General features: G+C 36.2%; 1 protein-coding gene across 3 annotated transcripts in view; it reads left to right on the forward strand.

The window, feature by feature from the left end:
• The window catches only part of ttll7.S (tubulin tyrosine ligase like 7 S homeolog), a 148,604-nt gene that overhangs the window by 108,530 nt on the left and 24,662 nt on the right, over positions 1–15,412 (forward strand). For 2 of the 3 annotated variants that reach the window (XM_041561283.1, XM_018260701.2), the window contains exons 16-19: positions 1,687–1,873; positions 2,866–3,146; positions 4,351–4,485; positions 7,179–7,259. In XM_041561283.1, coding sequence (XP_041417217.1) covers positions 1,687–1,873; positions 2,866–3,146; positions 4,351–4,485; positions 7,179–7,259 — 684 coding nt within the window. Of the gene's footprint in view, positions 1–1,686; positions 1,874–2,865; positions 3,147–4,350; positions 4,486–5,919; positions 6,003–7,178; positions 7,260–15,412 lie in introns of those variants that run through there. The other variant, XM_018260702.2, reaches the window with a different exon arrangement.

The following is a 15,412-nucleotide window of genomic DNA, read 5'->3' on the forward strand; positions in this document are numbered from 1 at the left end:
GAAGCCGTTCCTGTGATAGTAGCTATTTTTGATGTTTTCACTATCTAGTCTATTCACTGGAAGCTCATCCATGACTAAAGCAGGTTTAGTAACCTGCTGAGAACACTTTAGTCATTTAATGGTTATTAAATGGTTGTGAAATGGCGCTAATCATCTATGAGCAGTATTCTGCCTTCCCCCATTCAAATGCCCAGAATACTAATATGTTTTCAGGCTGCCTAAATAGTTGATACTGCAAGCTACACAATTAACACTTACTGTTCCTCAGTGACCATTTTCTAAAGTCCTGGCTGCTCTTTATAATATCAGGTGTTTGTATTGTCCTACAAGGAAATCTTTTTTAAAGGAGAACTAAACCCTAAAAATGAATATGGCTAAAAATGCCATATTTTATATACTTAACTTATTGCACCAGCCTAAAGTTTCAGCATCTTAATAGCAACAATGATCCAGGACTTCAAACTTGTCACAGGGGGTCACCATCTTGGAAAGTGTCTGTGACACTCACATGCTCAGTGGGCTCTGAGCAGCTGTTGAGAAGCTAAGCTTAGGGGTTGTCATAAATTATCAAGCAGAAAATGAGGTTGGTCTGTAATATGAGCTGATACTATAGGGCTTATTACGTTTTTATGCTAATTAGACTGGTTTCTGTGCTGCCATGTAGTAATTATCTGTATTAATTACTAATCAGCCTTATATTGTTACATTTACATTGTATGTGTACTGTATATTTTGAGCCGGTCCCTAAGCTCAGTAACTGACAGCAGGACAGAGCATGTGTAGTGAATCAGCAGAAAAGAAGATGGAGATATACTGGGGCATCTTTGGAGACACAGATCTTTACTGCTAGAGGGCTGTGTTTGCCTTGGGCTGGTACAGAAACACAAAACATAATGTACAACATTTCTTGCCTTTAGTTAAGCTTTAGTTCTCCTTTAAGAATGTTTTGCCGCTTCCACTGTAGTTGTTGGTAGAGGTACATGACTATGCACAGAAAACCCCTTGATATGTGTTATATTTGTGTATTTCCAATACTACAGAATCCCCATAACAGGCAAACATTTTCTACATCAGGGAAGCCTAAACTGTCCTTCATTGGGAATACAGTTTCTATTGTGATAAGTTGGTATATTGTGGTAGATGTAGCACTGCAGCAGCTAAAGTTTATTATATTGGATGTGCCTGAAAGTCACTCCTTATTCTAAAAGTGCTGCTGTAATTACCTAAACAAATACTAAGGAGAAGTGCTAACATCAGACTCTCAGTAACAATTTGATTTTCATTATATAAAAACATCTAGATTTATATTTCAAGGTCTTAATTGTTGCGACACTGCAGTTATAATGTGCAGATGGAGCAGAGGCTCCTGGCAAAAATGAAATGTATTCTTTAGCGGTGTGTGATCATTTGTAATGCATCAACATATGTTTGCACTTGTGCTAATTACTTTCATTATTCTTAGCTCAGAAGTGAGGGAGTTATGTTTAAATCAGGGAGATTCAAGTCCTTTAAAGTGCCACCTTTGTGTTTTTTCAGCCCAGTGGAAAGCAAAATTGTTCCCATGTTGCTGTTTTCACATTTCCCAGCATCCCAAGGCAGTGAGCTGTCTACCCATGGGTTTCGTTCATTATGCAGTAGTCACATATTTCTGCTGCTTTCACTTAATGAAAACCTTCACTGTTGCAGACACTTTCATCCATGCCAGAAAGTACACAGACCTTGAAGAAACTAAAGAATTACAGCAGCCACAGCAGCAGCAACAGCAGCACTGACAGCAGCTCTGACACAGAGGAGGAGGATGAAAAAGAGAGGAAAGAGAAAAAAGTTTCATATGATCTTGAAGAACATAAGTACAAATCACTGGAAAGGTCTAGTACGTTCATTTACCATGACACTAGCACAAACAAGGATCAGTTTGGGACATAAGCTTTTTAAAAATATTTAGATTGCTGCAAGGGTTATTAAAATATATTTGACTTAAATAGCTTTAGGTGCATATTATTTTTCTCTTTTACTCTGCCCTGGATTTTAATGCCCAAGCTAGTGAATTATGCTATTTGTAAGTTCATGTATTACTGTCATTGAGCATAAAACAAAGCAGAGATACCAGTAGGTACTGTTTAGTCACACTGGGAGTCATTACCCCACAAATGCTGCAAGTTGTTTGTTTGGTAAATTAGGTTTTAGCCATTAGGCGTTTTCTTTAGTTTATAAAGAGGTTCTGTCATCATCAACAATCCTTATATAATACTTATAAGCTATCAACTAAATGGTTTGTATCTAGATATAAAGGAGGAATAGTTTTAAGGTGGGAAGGTTGGTAACTGGATGTGAGCCTGACGTTGTGCATACACTATAAATAATTTACACAAGTGCTACACCAGTAGTGGTACCCATAGCAAACCCATCAGAGCTTCATTTTCAATGTCTAACCTGTAAAAGACTGATCAAAACCTGCTGATTGGTTCCAGCTGGCAACGGTTCTAGTGAATTTATGGTGAAGTGGTACAGTCTTGGTTTTGGATGGATTTTACTAACACCTAGTGAACAGCAAAAAGTGATAGCTAGGTGGTAATCCTACAGATCAACAAGTTCCAAGCCACTCCCTAAATTTTCTTGGTGTGTATTGTAAAAATATGCTTGGTTCTCCTATCTTAAGACTTCCTCGCCCACTCTGTGTTCCTTACTCTCTACTTTTGAGGGGGGGGTTACTTGGAGTTGCCATTTAGGTGCTACTGCGACAAATCTGGCCACCACTAAATATTTATCATTGATTTTGCTTTGCACAAAGAAATACACAGCCACTACATGGATAGTTATGTCAAGGCTGTGTGTAATTATTTGCTCTTTCCTTTATATATTTAGGTAGAATACACTGGAAGCCTCCTCTTCAAGCAGCTAGACCATTTTCCAACTCATCTTCTCCCTCATCTTCTGCTCCTATGAGACGCTCTGTTAGCTGCCCGCGTTCTATAACCGCTTTAAATACACAGTCTCCAACTACTGACCATCGACTCTTTTCCTCAAGAATATCTTCAACTATCCCAAGACCTTTGTCAGGCAGCAGAACAAACTCTTTAAATCGCAGCTCTTCATCAAATCGAGTGCCTCAGTCCAATACTTCTGGCAGTGTCTATCCCTCCATAGTGAGTTCTCTGCTACCATTATATGTAATGCGTTAAGAATTAAAGCATTTCTTTGATTACATTCTTACTTTGCAATTAAGTATTCCAAGTGAAAAGAATGGGGTAGTCATGCTTGGAGAGAGCCCCAGGTGAAGATTAAAATGAAAGCACTTATTGCTCAGTCTAAGGGAGAATATTGCTGCAAAATTGTTTTTGGCGATACTTGTAAGAGAATGTCTTGAATCTGATCAGGCATTTTATAGTAGGGGTTGGGAATTCACATATAAAAAAAATTGTTCTATTGTTTTACTTTTCCAGTTGTGCAGTTCACAGCATGGATGATTGGAACCCATTGTGGCTCTGTGGGTGCCATGGCAATGTGGAGGAAAAATGCACAGAATGAAAATGTAGTGTTTTTTAGTATAGTGTTTTTTTGTAATTTAGCAGCTATAGATGTAAATGAATATGTCTATATTAGATTTTACTGTATGTTAAGGTTTGAGATTTTCAGGTAGAATTCCTCTTTGATCTGTCTTAAAAGTGAGCAACAGCAGCAGCAATAAATGTGACTGTACTCAAAATCCGCTTCAACTTCAATTTTTCCACTATTCCATTTATCATACTAATTAGTGTTTATCTGTATTAGTGCTCAGAAGGTTAGTGACTTTTGCGGGGTGATGAGATACCTAGTAAGATCTGGTAAGACACGTGTATAAGTTCAATTACTTTGCTTAACAATATTTTATCTTTTCAGGTTGTTGCACTCAAGGTCCTTGCATCAATTACAGTGTATATGATTTTAATGTAATCCAGTAACAGCTGAGTTAAATCTGGATGCAAATGAAAAACTGCATTCTATTTACTGTATATATATATTATAGCTGACATGGAATTTAAACCAAATCATGCAGCAGGATTGTATTATCCTCTATCTCTCACCAGCTCACCTAATTCATTGAACTGAAAAATGTAGTTTTAGGAAAGCACGAAAAATAGCTTTGGCAAATAATGCTGATGTATTATTTTGCTGTCAAAAATCCAAACTGTCTCTTCTTTAGTGGCAGCTGAAACATTTCTATTGCTATAGAATAAATATAGAAACGGGCATTTTCTGTTGCATTTAAATTTAGGAAAATGTGAAGGTCATTTTCGTGAAAGAAGTACAGAAAAAGTTAAAAGCTTAGAGAATTTTGCCTTATAGCTTTTGTTTTGTTCCGTTGTGCAGCAGTCTAGGTTAGATCATTTAACAAAGGAGCAGGAAGAGGAACTCACAAAGCAGACCTTATATGCTCTCCGAGACATGAGAATTAGGATTCCAGGAAAAGGAGTAGAAGAAATAACACGTTCTCATACAGATGAAGTGAGTGTCTGTTGCCTTACCTTACATGTAGAAGAACATTGGAACAGCAGTATATTGCCTAATACATATAAATATAAATGTATTGTTTTTGACATTTTTATGTGTATTGACTTATTTGTATTGACCTTTAGTTTTGGCACAATCTGCTTATAGACTTAACTTAACTTTGCTGTGCCCTATGTCTGGCATACATGGATCATTGATTGTCATGATACCCTAAATTTTATTAGAACATGCCCCACTGTGTATTTCATGGCCTCAAGTCATTCTGTTGAAGTAATATGACTCTGAAAGGAATTGTTCAGTATAAAAAAACTGGATAAATAGCTGTGCAAAATAAAAAATGTTTCTAATATAGTTAGTTCGCCAAAAATGTAATGTATAAAGGCTGGAGTGACTGGATGCGTAACATAATAGCCAGAACACTACTTCCTGCTTTGCCGCTCTCTTGGTTTCTACTGATTGGTTGCCAGGCAGTAACCAATAAGTGACTTGAGGGGGGCAACATGGGTCATAATTATTTGCTTTTGAATCTGAGCTGAATGCTGAGGATCAATTGCAAACTCACAGAAATGTACCATGTGGCCCCGATCAAGTCGTTGATTAACTCAGAGTTAGCAAGCAGGAACTTGTGTTCTGGCTATTATGTTAGACATCCAGTCACTCCAGCCTTTATACATTACATTTTTGGCTAACTAACTATAATAGAAACCAGTGTGTAAATATTTAGCACATAGTTGCTTTAAAATTCTGAAACATTGCATATTGTAATTATGTATTACTACCTTTCTCCGAGCCTTAGATCAGGCACAGTTGTTGAGTGGGTGTCACTAAGGCAATGTGCACACACAGGAGTCTCTTGCTATATTCACCTTGTGCCATCTCTGCCTTTTACGTGAGCCAATAAAGTAGATACTGATTCCCTGTGTGGCTGTACACATGGGGACAATTCATTAATGCAGAAAAGTAGGGCAAGGCCACTTTGTCAGCACAAATATGTAAATGATACCTAAGGTGAAACATCTTTACTGTATACGCGCTTGCAGTATAATTGCAGCTCAATCACAATGATGCAGTAAGTGCTATACTTTTTTTTAGTAACCTGAATTTTCGACTTACAGATGGATAGAGGATCTTTAAAGATGGGTCTTGGGTGGGGCTTGATGAAAAGCGGCTGAATCTTTCTAAAGTACAGATCTAAACTTCAACATGCAACATGTAATCTCAGCTGTTCATCATAAAATTTCAGCTACAGCAAGAAAAATACATTTTAAGTTTTACACTGAAGAAGGGGAAGCTGAAATCTAGAATCTAGATTTGCCGTAGCCGAAAGATAAAGAGTTGGCAATACCCACATTGTGCTAAGAATTTCTGCATATAATTGAATTCCAGATCATGTTCCTTAATACATGCCTACTTTCCTCTGTATTAAAGCCTTGTGGGTTCAAGAACAGAGGCAAGGACACACATTTTTCTGAGCAGATGGCAAGAAGAAAATCAGATGCAGATAAGAGTAGGTCTGTATTATCAGGATACATGAATTTTGGTTGTATGTTACAGTTAGCCATTTTTAGAATGACAAGTATTAAAGTATGTTTCCAGGCAACGCTTGCATGAACTTCTTATAGTGTGAGTTATACAGTCACCAGTAAAGTGTAAGGACACAAATACAGACATTCATGAGATTTGTATTTGTCTGAATATATTTAGTTATGCCAGAACTGCTGCATACGGCAATTGTGCTGCTTCTGCAGTTTTAGGCAAAACCGGGACCTTGATAATTAAGTTCTAATGAACCAAATGAAAAAAACAAAGCTGCTTTTATTACACTTTGTTACAACTGCCGGTGTTTGATCCGTGCAGTTCCATTGTGCAGAAAATCTTTAGAAATGTGCAGAAAATCTTTAGATGCACACAAACTTCTCATTTCGTTGCTACCATGTTGATTTGGCGATTCCTCCGATTTTTAAGAGCCATATACTTTCTAGCAAAAGATTTACACACATTTTCCCATAACCTGTGTCCGTTCTCTAAATTTCTATATATAAAAAACCCTCTCAGCGGGTACCCAGACAATTCTACCACTATGATCAAGTAACCTACCAAATGGACACGGAAAAAGTATTTTCTTAGTTTACAGCTCTGGTGGAAATGGGCCTTGGAGACCATTTACATAGTAGGTAAAATTTGCTCAATATGAATGTTTCCCTGGCAGCCTTTAATGGCTGAAAAATGACTAGCAGCATAGTCCAACAAACTTAGAGTGAAACCCTTTACTGCTACATGGACCTCTAATGCATTGCTGAGCGCCTCAAGCAATAAACAGTTTAACACAATTTGCCTACGGAAACAGCAGCCTATAAAATAGCAAATAGTAATCAACACAACTCAGGACCTTAACTGGACCAGAAGGTTTATTTCACATTGCTATCCATATGCTGTTGCAAAGCACAGTTATTTTTTTCTTACAAATATTTCTAATCTTAGTTTAGTCATTCTGGAATGATTAGATAACACCTGCAGTCAATATATCTGTTTTAAAAAAAAACTGGCACATTGAAGGCATGCCAGTGCTGCCATTGCTCAGAGACGAGTACACCTGTACAGAATAGATAGTAGTTTGCTCAGATGGAAAAAAAAGAGATCCTGTTCTTTATCCTATTTTAATATCTTCGTTCATTTCTACTTTACAGATAATGGATAACTGGACATGGCACAAATCAAAGGTTGCTTCCTATTGGTTAATAAAACTGGATTCTGTAAAGCAACGGAAGGTAATAGTAATGTAATATTTGCAATGTTTATATTTCTTTTCTGCTTAAACATTATACATAAATAATAATCAACCCAGAAAATAAGCACTGTGCATTTTCATACTTTCTAGCCAACCAGGAGGCACATTTATCAAGGGTCAAATTTCGAATTCATGTGAGTTTTTACAAACTCCCCTTAACTCCCATAAATTCAAAATTCAACCAATCGAAATTCATTTAAAAAATTCAATTGTGTCAAACACGGATGAATTAAATCGACCAGAAAACTCTGAAAAAAAACTAAAATTTCAGGAAGCCTGCAAACAACTCCGAATTGATCCCTGGATGTCTCCCGTTGACTCAAACAGCAATTCAGCAGGTTTTAGGTGGCGAATAGTCAAATTCGATTTCTTAGGCCAGAGTATGATAAACCTCGAAAATCAAATTCTAATTATTTTTTAAAAACTTGAATTAAATTTGAATAACTCCCTAGTCGAATTTGACCATAAAAATTTTTGAAAATTTAAATTTTTTAATTTTCAATTTGACCCTTGATAAATTTGCCCCCTGGTGTTAATCTTAGATATTTAGTATGTTGTAGGATGGCTGGTACAGTACACAATCACAATTGAAATTCTTTGCATTTGAATAATTTTTACCAAATAATAAAAGCAGCATCCTGCTGCTACTAAATAGATGAAAAAGTATAAATACTCAATGGTAACAGTATTTCATTTGCAGTTTTGATATGAGTAACATGAAACAAAGCATTTTTCATTTTAAAGAGAAAATTCGTTAATTGTGGAAAAATTTGATCTGCCAAAATGTATAATTTTTGTGATATGGGATGCTCTGAATCAATCTTTCAAAAAAATCAGGTTATTTGGCTAAATTCCCATACAAAACGATGAATGCATTGGAAACATGTGAAATCCTTCCTGTATTACTGTAGATATTGCTGCTATATAAATAAAATATTATAGTAAATTATTAATGGACCAGAAAATACTGGTTCTTTCCATTGAGCAGAGGTCATTTAAGAATCCAAAAAGCAGAATGTTCTGCGCAGAACATGGAATTTATCTGAAATAAATATTTACCTACATGCTGCTGTACCACATCACATGAAATAGCATTAGTGATATCCCCTGCGGTTATATTATTTAAAAAGTATTTGTCCTTTCGCAAGGCTTTTTAGCTCAGAGGTCATTCACACTGTTTCAGGGATATAGCTGCTTTTTATTTGCACAAATGGATTCTTGCTGGCTTACAGGAAAAAAAAATATATCCTTCCTAACTATTCACTTTGTTAAAAAAAAAAAAAATCAAATGTTTTCCGCTGCCATTATGTTATTGCAATTTTATTTCACTTAAATGAATTGGAAGCAATGAGATTCTACAAGCCGATTCCACGGTAAGATGAAAGAGCTGAAAGGCAGCGACCCTGTAAAAAGAGGCCTACATTCCTAGTGTCTTTTACATCCCATAATGGATGAGCACAGATACCTACTGGCTATGGCACATTACAAAAATGTGGAAAATGCATAATCTAAATAATAGTTGGTCAAAGAATACACATTTCAACAAGACTCAAAGATATGACATTTTAACTGATAAACAGAAATGACATGGTGGGGCTCGGGTTCTCTATTATTTAAAATTAATCTTCAGTTCACTTGCTTTTACATATACATAAGCCTGCAAGATTAATGTATTATTTAAAGGGAAAGCACGGGAATACTACTTTCTTTAGATCCTTTTTAAAGGACAAAGAAATACCGCTGGTGTCAATAATGTAGGAACCCTACAGTTAATCTAATAGCTAATTTTTTTTTTAGAGGAAAAATTGCATCAGCCCTGGAAAAAAAAACAAAGCAGCACAACTGTTTTACTTACCTTTGTCCCTCTTTAGAGTCACACACACACTTCTAAATCTGCCCTAGGGATGCCTGAGAAAATTATGTAATATGGTACCTTGGTGCTGCACTACTTTTTTCCTTAAAAAGACTATTGTCCCAGGGAGAAATCTTGAATATGATTCACTGGGGGTGCCTTACATATTGTCAACCTTCAGTAAATTAGGGTTTCCTTGTTCATTAAGCAAGCAGTTTTTATTTTTGACTGTATTAATAAGAAACTACCCTGTACTTCAGTTGTTAATCCATTTTGGTAGCTAAACAATCCTAATCTTTTATAAAAAGAACGGTGTTCAAAATTATAGAGCACCCTATGTTCTAAGCATTCCAGATAATAAATCCCATACCTGTACTAATCATCTATTTATTCTTCCTTAAACATACAGTATATATTTTGTATGCACAAAAATGAATTCTCTATTTATTTGCACTGTGCTTACTATGTTGCAACACTTGCAACAGCAGGGCACTATGTGGAAGTACTGTAGGTACTAAGTTTTACCTGATTCTGTGTGAGTTTCCTCCAAGCACTTCAGTTCCCTCCCACATTCCAAACACTTGTAGTGAGGTTAACTGGCTCTTGATGAAATTAACCCAAGTTCTTGGTTGTGTTCACGATTGAGAAATTTGCTTGTAAGCATTATTGAATACGGGAGACAGGGATTGAATTACACACATTTTCTGGAGTCAGTTCCTTGTAAATAAAAAATAAATAAAGGATAAAGATTATTTGGATGGTTACAATGATAATAACTGTTTAGTGCGAACAATTGATATTTAATGCATTGGACTATATTGGAAAAAGAGGAAGAAACTGATCTGAGCCCTAAAGTGGGTTATTAGATCTTCCCACAAGCAGCAACAAACAACATATGTATGTGTGAGCTATATTCACTCAATGCTAGCATATCCTACTACTGTCCTGTATAAATATTGAATGGGCTGCAGCTGGAGAAGTTATTCTATTGAAGGGCTGCCAGTTGGAATAAGTGAAAATTGACAGGAGCTATGGAAAAACTCTCCGTAAACCCACACTTTCCCCTGAGTGTATCTGTGTCTGAGGCTGAGGCTCTCCTTTATCTAGAATGTTGCAGACATCCCTAGAAGAAAGTAAAGTGTGGCTTAAGTGTTGAGTATAGGGCTTTTTTCAATAGGTAATAGGTAATAATCGGAAAGAAAGTTAAAAGCCCAGCACAGCAATATTATAACTGAAATGAAAAAGAAAACAAAGGACAAATTAGGTGAAATAGAAATTAAATATCAAACATCTCTTCTATATTTGCCGATTGCTAAATCTTTGTTAAAATTGAATAATTAGGGAATCAAGAGTTTTTTTGGGAGTGATTGCATGTTAATTTGTTGAACCAAAACAGTACTCAGTGCCACATAAGGCAGCTGGTCTCACTGCCATGTGCATTTGGCAATACTAAAGACACACACACACACCCACAGGATGGCAATTATTTCAGTTAGAATTGATTTCAGTTTCCAAGATGTGGCCTGGCTCCTTATTTCTGAACTGGCGGCTACTTATTTCTGAACTGATGGTTCCTTTTATCAATGGCTGTGCGTTTACCAAGCTAAAGATTTTCCACTCCTTTTGTTATGTTAGACAGGCTTTTGCTTTGTAAAGACAGATGCATCCCTGCTGCTAAATCCAAAAAGTGCTTTAGTTTCTTGACAAATAGTCACTTTCACTATGTAAGATAATACAGGGCTAAGAAATAGAAATGCATCGATTCAAGTTTGATACTTATGCCAAGATAACGATGATCATCCTGAAGTAGGACTCATAATAATCTCAATATAGCCATTGTTATTCCTCTGCTCCCCCTTTGACTGAAGTTTAATATGCACTTCTGATTTCAATCCACACTAGATCCGTACTGCAATATTCTATATCAAATTGAATGAAGGTAAATAAAAAAATAATTTCGGAACATATCTATATATCCCTATTGTCCTTGTCACGGAAAGCCTTCATTGTAGAAAAATATCCTTTAGTCTGGTTGCCATGGTAAGCTTATGAGCTTTTATGAGTTATTGCATTTTCCCTTCAGTACCTGCAAACCTGTCGCCCCTTCCTCATCAAGATCTCATCAAGTTATTGCAAACTGGTGTAACAAGCTCAGTAATCGTTTTCAGGCATATTGCTCCAGCCAAAACTTTTTCTGGATGTACAGTGATAATGGTGGCATCAATTGCCAATGGATGCCTCTAATGTATGTGCATGTGGCATGTCTTTCAAGAATGCAGCAACCTTTGGATCATTCAGACATATTGACATCTGTGCCCTATTTTCATTTGCAATAATTTGTTGGCAAGCCATGGTGAATTTAGAAATTCTATAGAAACCCTTATGTTTTTTTCTAAAACAGTGACCTCTGTTTAAAACTAAATAGTAGAAAGAAAGAAAAGCAAACCTCATTGAAATGGCAGGATAGCCAGATACTCCTAATTTCCATGGATATACCCAGCGAATGTATATTCCCAGAAATACCACTGGCATTTAGAACTAGCCAATTACACATACAGTATTTCATTTACAGTTCCCATGGCCATAAGCAGTTCCTTGTGCTTCACTTCTCCTGGGCTATAATTATCGAAACTAGTGCTATAGTCAAATGGAGTTATAATCATAATAATAATAGCAACTAAGCATGGATATTATGTGCAGTACCTGTGGTACACTATGCTTCAAGAAATCTCATGTGATGCTTTGATTTGAAGGACCAGTGTTCCTGGAAATGTTGTGCAATATTCGTAGTGACGGACGAATAAATTTGCCAAACACAAATTTGCGGCGAATTTCCGCATTCACCGCAAGTGAATTAATTTGCAAAACTGTGGCGACAATTCGCCAGAGAAAAATCAGCCGCATCAAAATTGGCACACACATAAAAATTGGCACACACATAAAAATTGGCACACACATAAAAATTGACGCACCATTTGGACGCCCATTGACTTTAATGTATTTGGACCAAATAGTCGCGTGTATAAAAAATGTTGCTCGCTAGTGATCTGTGGGCCGGCCCGATACCCGCAGGACCCGCGGGTTTCAGGGTAGCCTGCTTGCCCCGCCACTTTTGTGACGTCATCGGCGGGGTTGGTCAGCGCAGATCTATAAAAGGAATCCGGAAGTCAGGATCGGGCAGCGCGGGTGTAGGGAGGGCAGATATCGGGCGGGTGCGGGTCTGGTATAACCCGACCCACATATCACTAACTAACGCTCACGTCAAAATTGACACGTCAAAATTATTTTGACGCCCATTGACTCCAATGCGTTTTGTTAATTTTTGCTGTCTCGCGAATTTCGTGGTAAATTTGCCCATCACTATGCCAATGCTGTGGCAGTGTCTTACTGCAGCATAATAATAATCAGCTTTTGAACAAGATTTAACCAGATTTATTCAATCAGAGGCTGTTTCCAAAATCATTTCTGAGTGCAAGATTATGGAATATTAACATCATTTTAACAGTAATTGTGCTTGCCCTCTACAATTGTTGCCATTCATAATTAAGCCTTGTTTCCTTCTGTTAGATGCATTATTTTGGGCATATTTTATATTTAACTTTCTTCTAAAAAAAAGCCATTTAATGTAGTGTCACAATATTTGACTTGATGGATACATCTAGGTCAGTTTTTAATTGTAACTTGTTCAGCAGTTACAGTTTTTCCGAGGCCCGGTCTTTTCAGACAACAAACAAAAAGTCTCTTTGTGTAATGTTTATGTTTAAGTACCAATATTAGCTTCTTGAAGCTTTGCCATATTCTATTGGCATATTGTTTTCTTTGAACTGTCGGTTTATTTATAAAATCATATGCCAGGGTAGTAAACTGGCAGAATTCCAAAAGGTACAGATCCATCTGGTTTGTGTAAGCAATGAATAAAACACACCACATTAGGCAGCTGGCCAAATTTGACCCTGAAGGAGAGATTATCGTTGAGAGCCCAAACACAGTATTAATCTGCAGCCAAGAAAACAAGCAACTGTCAAATCAATGCAAACAAAAATCTGTACTTCTGGTGTGTGCTAAGTCTTTTTCACTTCACTTAAGTATGAAAGTATTGATAATACCCTAGTGCTATAGGCTGGGATTATTACAGTCCAGTTTCTCAACATCAGGATTTTGCCTTTACTAATTAAAGTATTTACAGTGGGAAATCTAGATGTCTTTTTGACACATTGCAGAAGAAAATCATTAAATAATGTGATTCTTCTTTTTTTGACTTATGAGAATTGTTCTTCTCTATAGTTAGTGTATTATGACCTACTCTAAGATTTCTCTTTTGGGATTATGAAGTTACGAGTACCATCAATTTTAAATTAAGTAAAAGCTGTTTTTATAGTCATAAATTAGTAGACTATTGAGAAAAAGGAGACTGAAAAAATGTGATGTCAGATGGGACCCTCTGTAAATAGTTCAGCTCTTCAACAAATATTAATGCTCAGAAATGTCTCAGAAAATCCTCTAAATTGAAAATCCTTTGAAAGTACTGTCAAGTAAGAAAACACCTTTTCACACAGTATATGCTACGCTCAGCCATTAACATAATAAAGACTTGAATTATGACATCTGAATTATCTTTCTTTCTAAATCGCCGGCGGGATGGCACTCGGAGCGCTTTGTTTTCCGAAGTCCTTCCGTGTGAGGCAACTTCGGGCGACTTCGGATAATTAAGCGCACTAATTGCCATCCCGCCGGTGATTTACATTCTAGCCAGTGGAAGGCAGTTTGGGGAGATTAGTCGCCTGAAGAAGAAGAAGAGATTTATCGCTGGCCGACTAATCTCCCTGAAGATGAGCGTGTGTCTCTGCCCTAAAGGGGTTGTTCACCTTTGATTTTCATTTTAGTATGATGTAGAGAGTGATATTCTGAGACAATTTGCAATTGGTTGTCATTTTTTATTATTTGTGGTGTTTTAGTTATTTAGCTTGATATTTTGCAGCTCTCCATTTTGCAATTTCAGCAAGTTGGTTGGTATGGTCCACATTACCCTGCTCTGATGGAAATCAAATGTGATTATTGTCTCATCTGTTAAACATTCATGAAAAATCCCAATTGGAAATAAATATAGGATGTTTCACAAATCAGCCCCAAAACCTATTTTATTTGGAGGTGAACAACCATCAACATGGGCATATATACTGTATATATCAACTTTATGATCATAACTTTGTAACAAAATAACCCCTATTTGGGTACATATGCAATAGCATTTATTATACTTATATATATATACTTTAAAGCCTTTAGAGTGCTCCCACAACCCCCCTGTTTTGATATGGCATATATATATATATATATATATATATATATATATATATATATATATATATATATATATATATATATATATATATATATATATATATATATATATATATATATATATATATATATTGGCTTCCTTTTACTCTGCATCTGGATGATTCATTCACTTGTTGGTCATCTGTTTTCAAAAAATTGTAAATAATAAAAATCTTGCCACCTAAATACCTGCATGTTTAAGAAGTAATAAATGTAATAAAAATAAAACATGAATACTACTACTACAAAAAAAATCGCAATTGGCCTTTTTTTGTTTTGGCTAAGATTTACACAAATCAAATTGGGATCCAGAAAATTAATAAATCAGCCCTGACAAAATCTAATTTTCAGTTTTTGAATCACACTATTGCAGAAAAAAAATTGTTACTAAACTAAAGAATAAAACCCATTTTGCCTCTGTATGTCCTTTAACTGACACTTTATAAAACTTTCCCATTAATAGTTTAATAGTTTCTGTGTCAACTTATTAGAAAAAGATGCTTGATATTTGTTGGTTCGATTCGCATGGATTCACTGAGAATTTCCGCACTTCACCACCTCGAATGTTTTCACCAAACTGCTGTGAAAATTCACCTTGGAAAAGTCACGAACATAAGAATTATTGTGCGGCAAAATGAATTGGTCACCCTTTGTCTTTAATACATTTGGACAAAAGAGTCGTGTGTATAAAAATTGTCGCTCGCGTCAAAATTGTTGCGTGTCAAAATAATTTTGACTCCCATTGTCTTCAATTCATTTCCCAAATTTTATGGCGTTACGGGAATTTTTCCAGGGTTTAGCGAATTTTTCAGCAAAGTGAAATGGGACAGATTTGCCCATCACTAGTTGGCTGTAAAGAATTTAGCTGAGCAGCACTGAATCAGAAATGAGCCTGTTAATATGGGCCTTTGAGGATTTTTGGGTTCAATGTGGAGATCTTC

This window comes from Xenopus laevis, chromosome 4S (assembly GCF_017654675.1).
Source record: "Xenopus laevis strain J_2021 chromosome 4S, Xenopus_laevis_v10.1, whole genome shotgun sequence".
NCBI classification, from domain to species: domain Eukaryota; kingdom Metazoa; phylum Chordata; class Amphibia; order Anura; family Pipidae; genus Xenopus; species Xenopus laevis.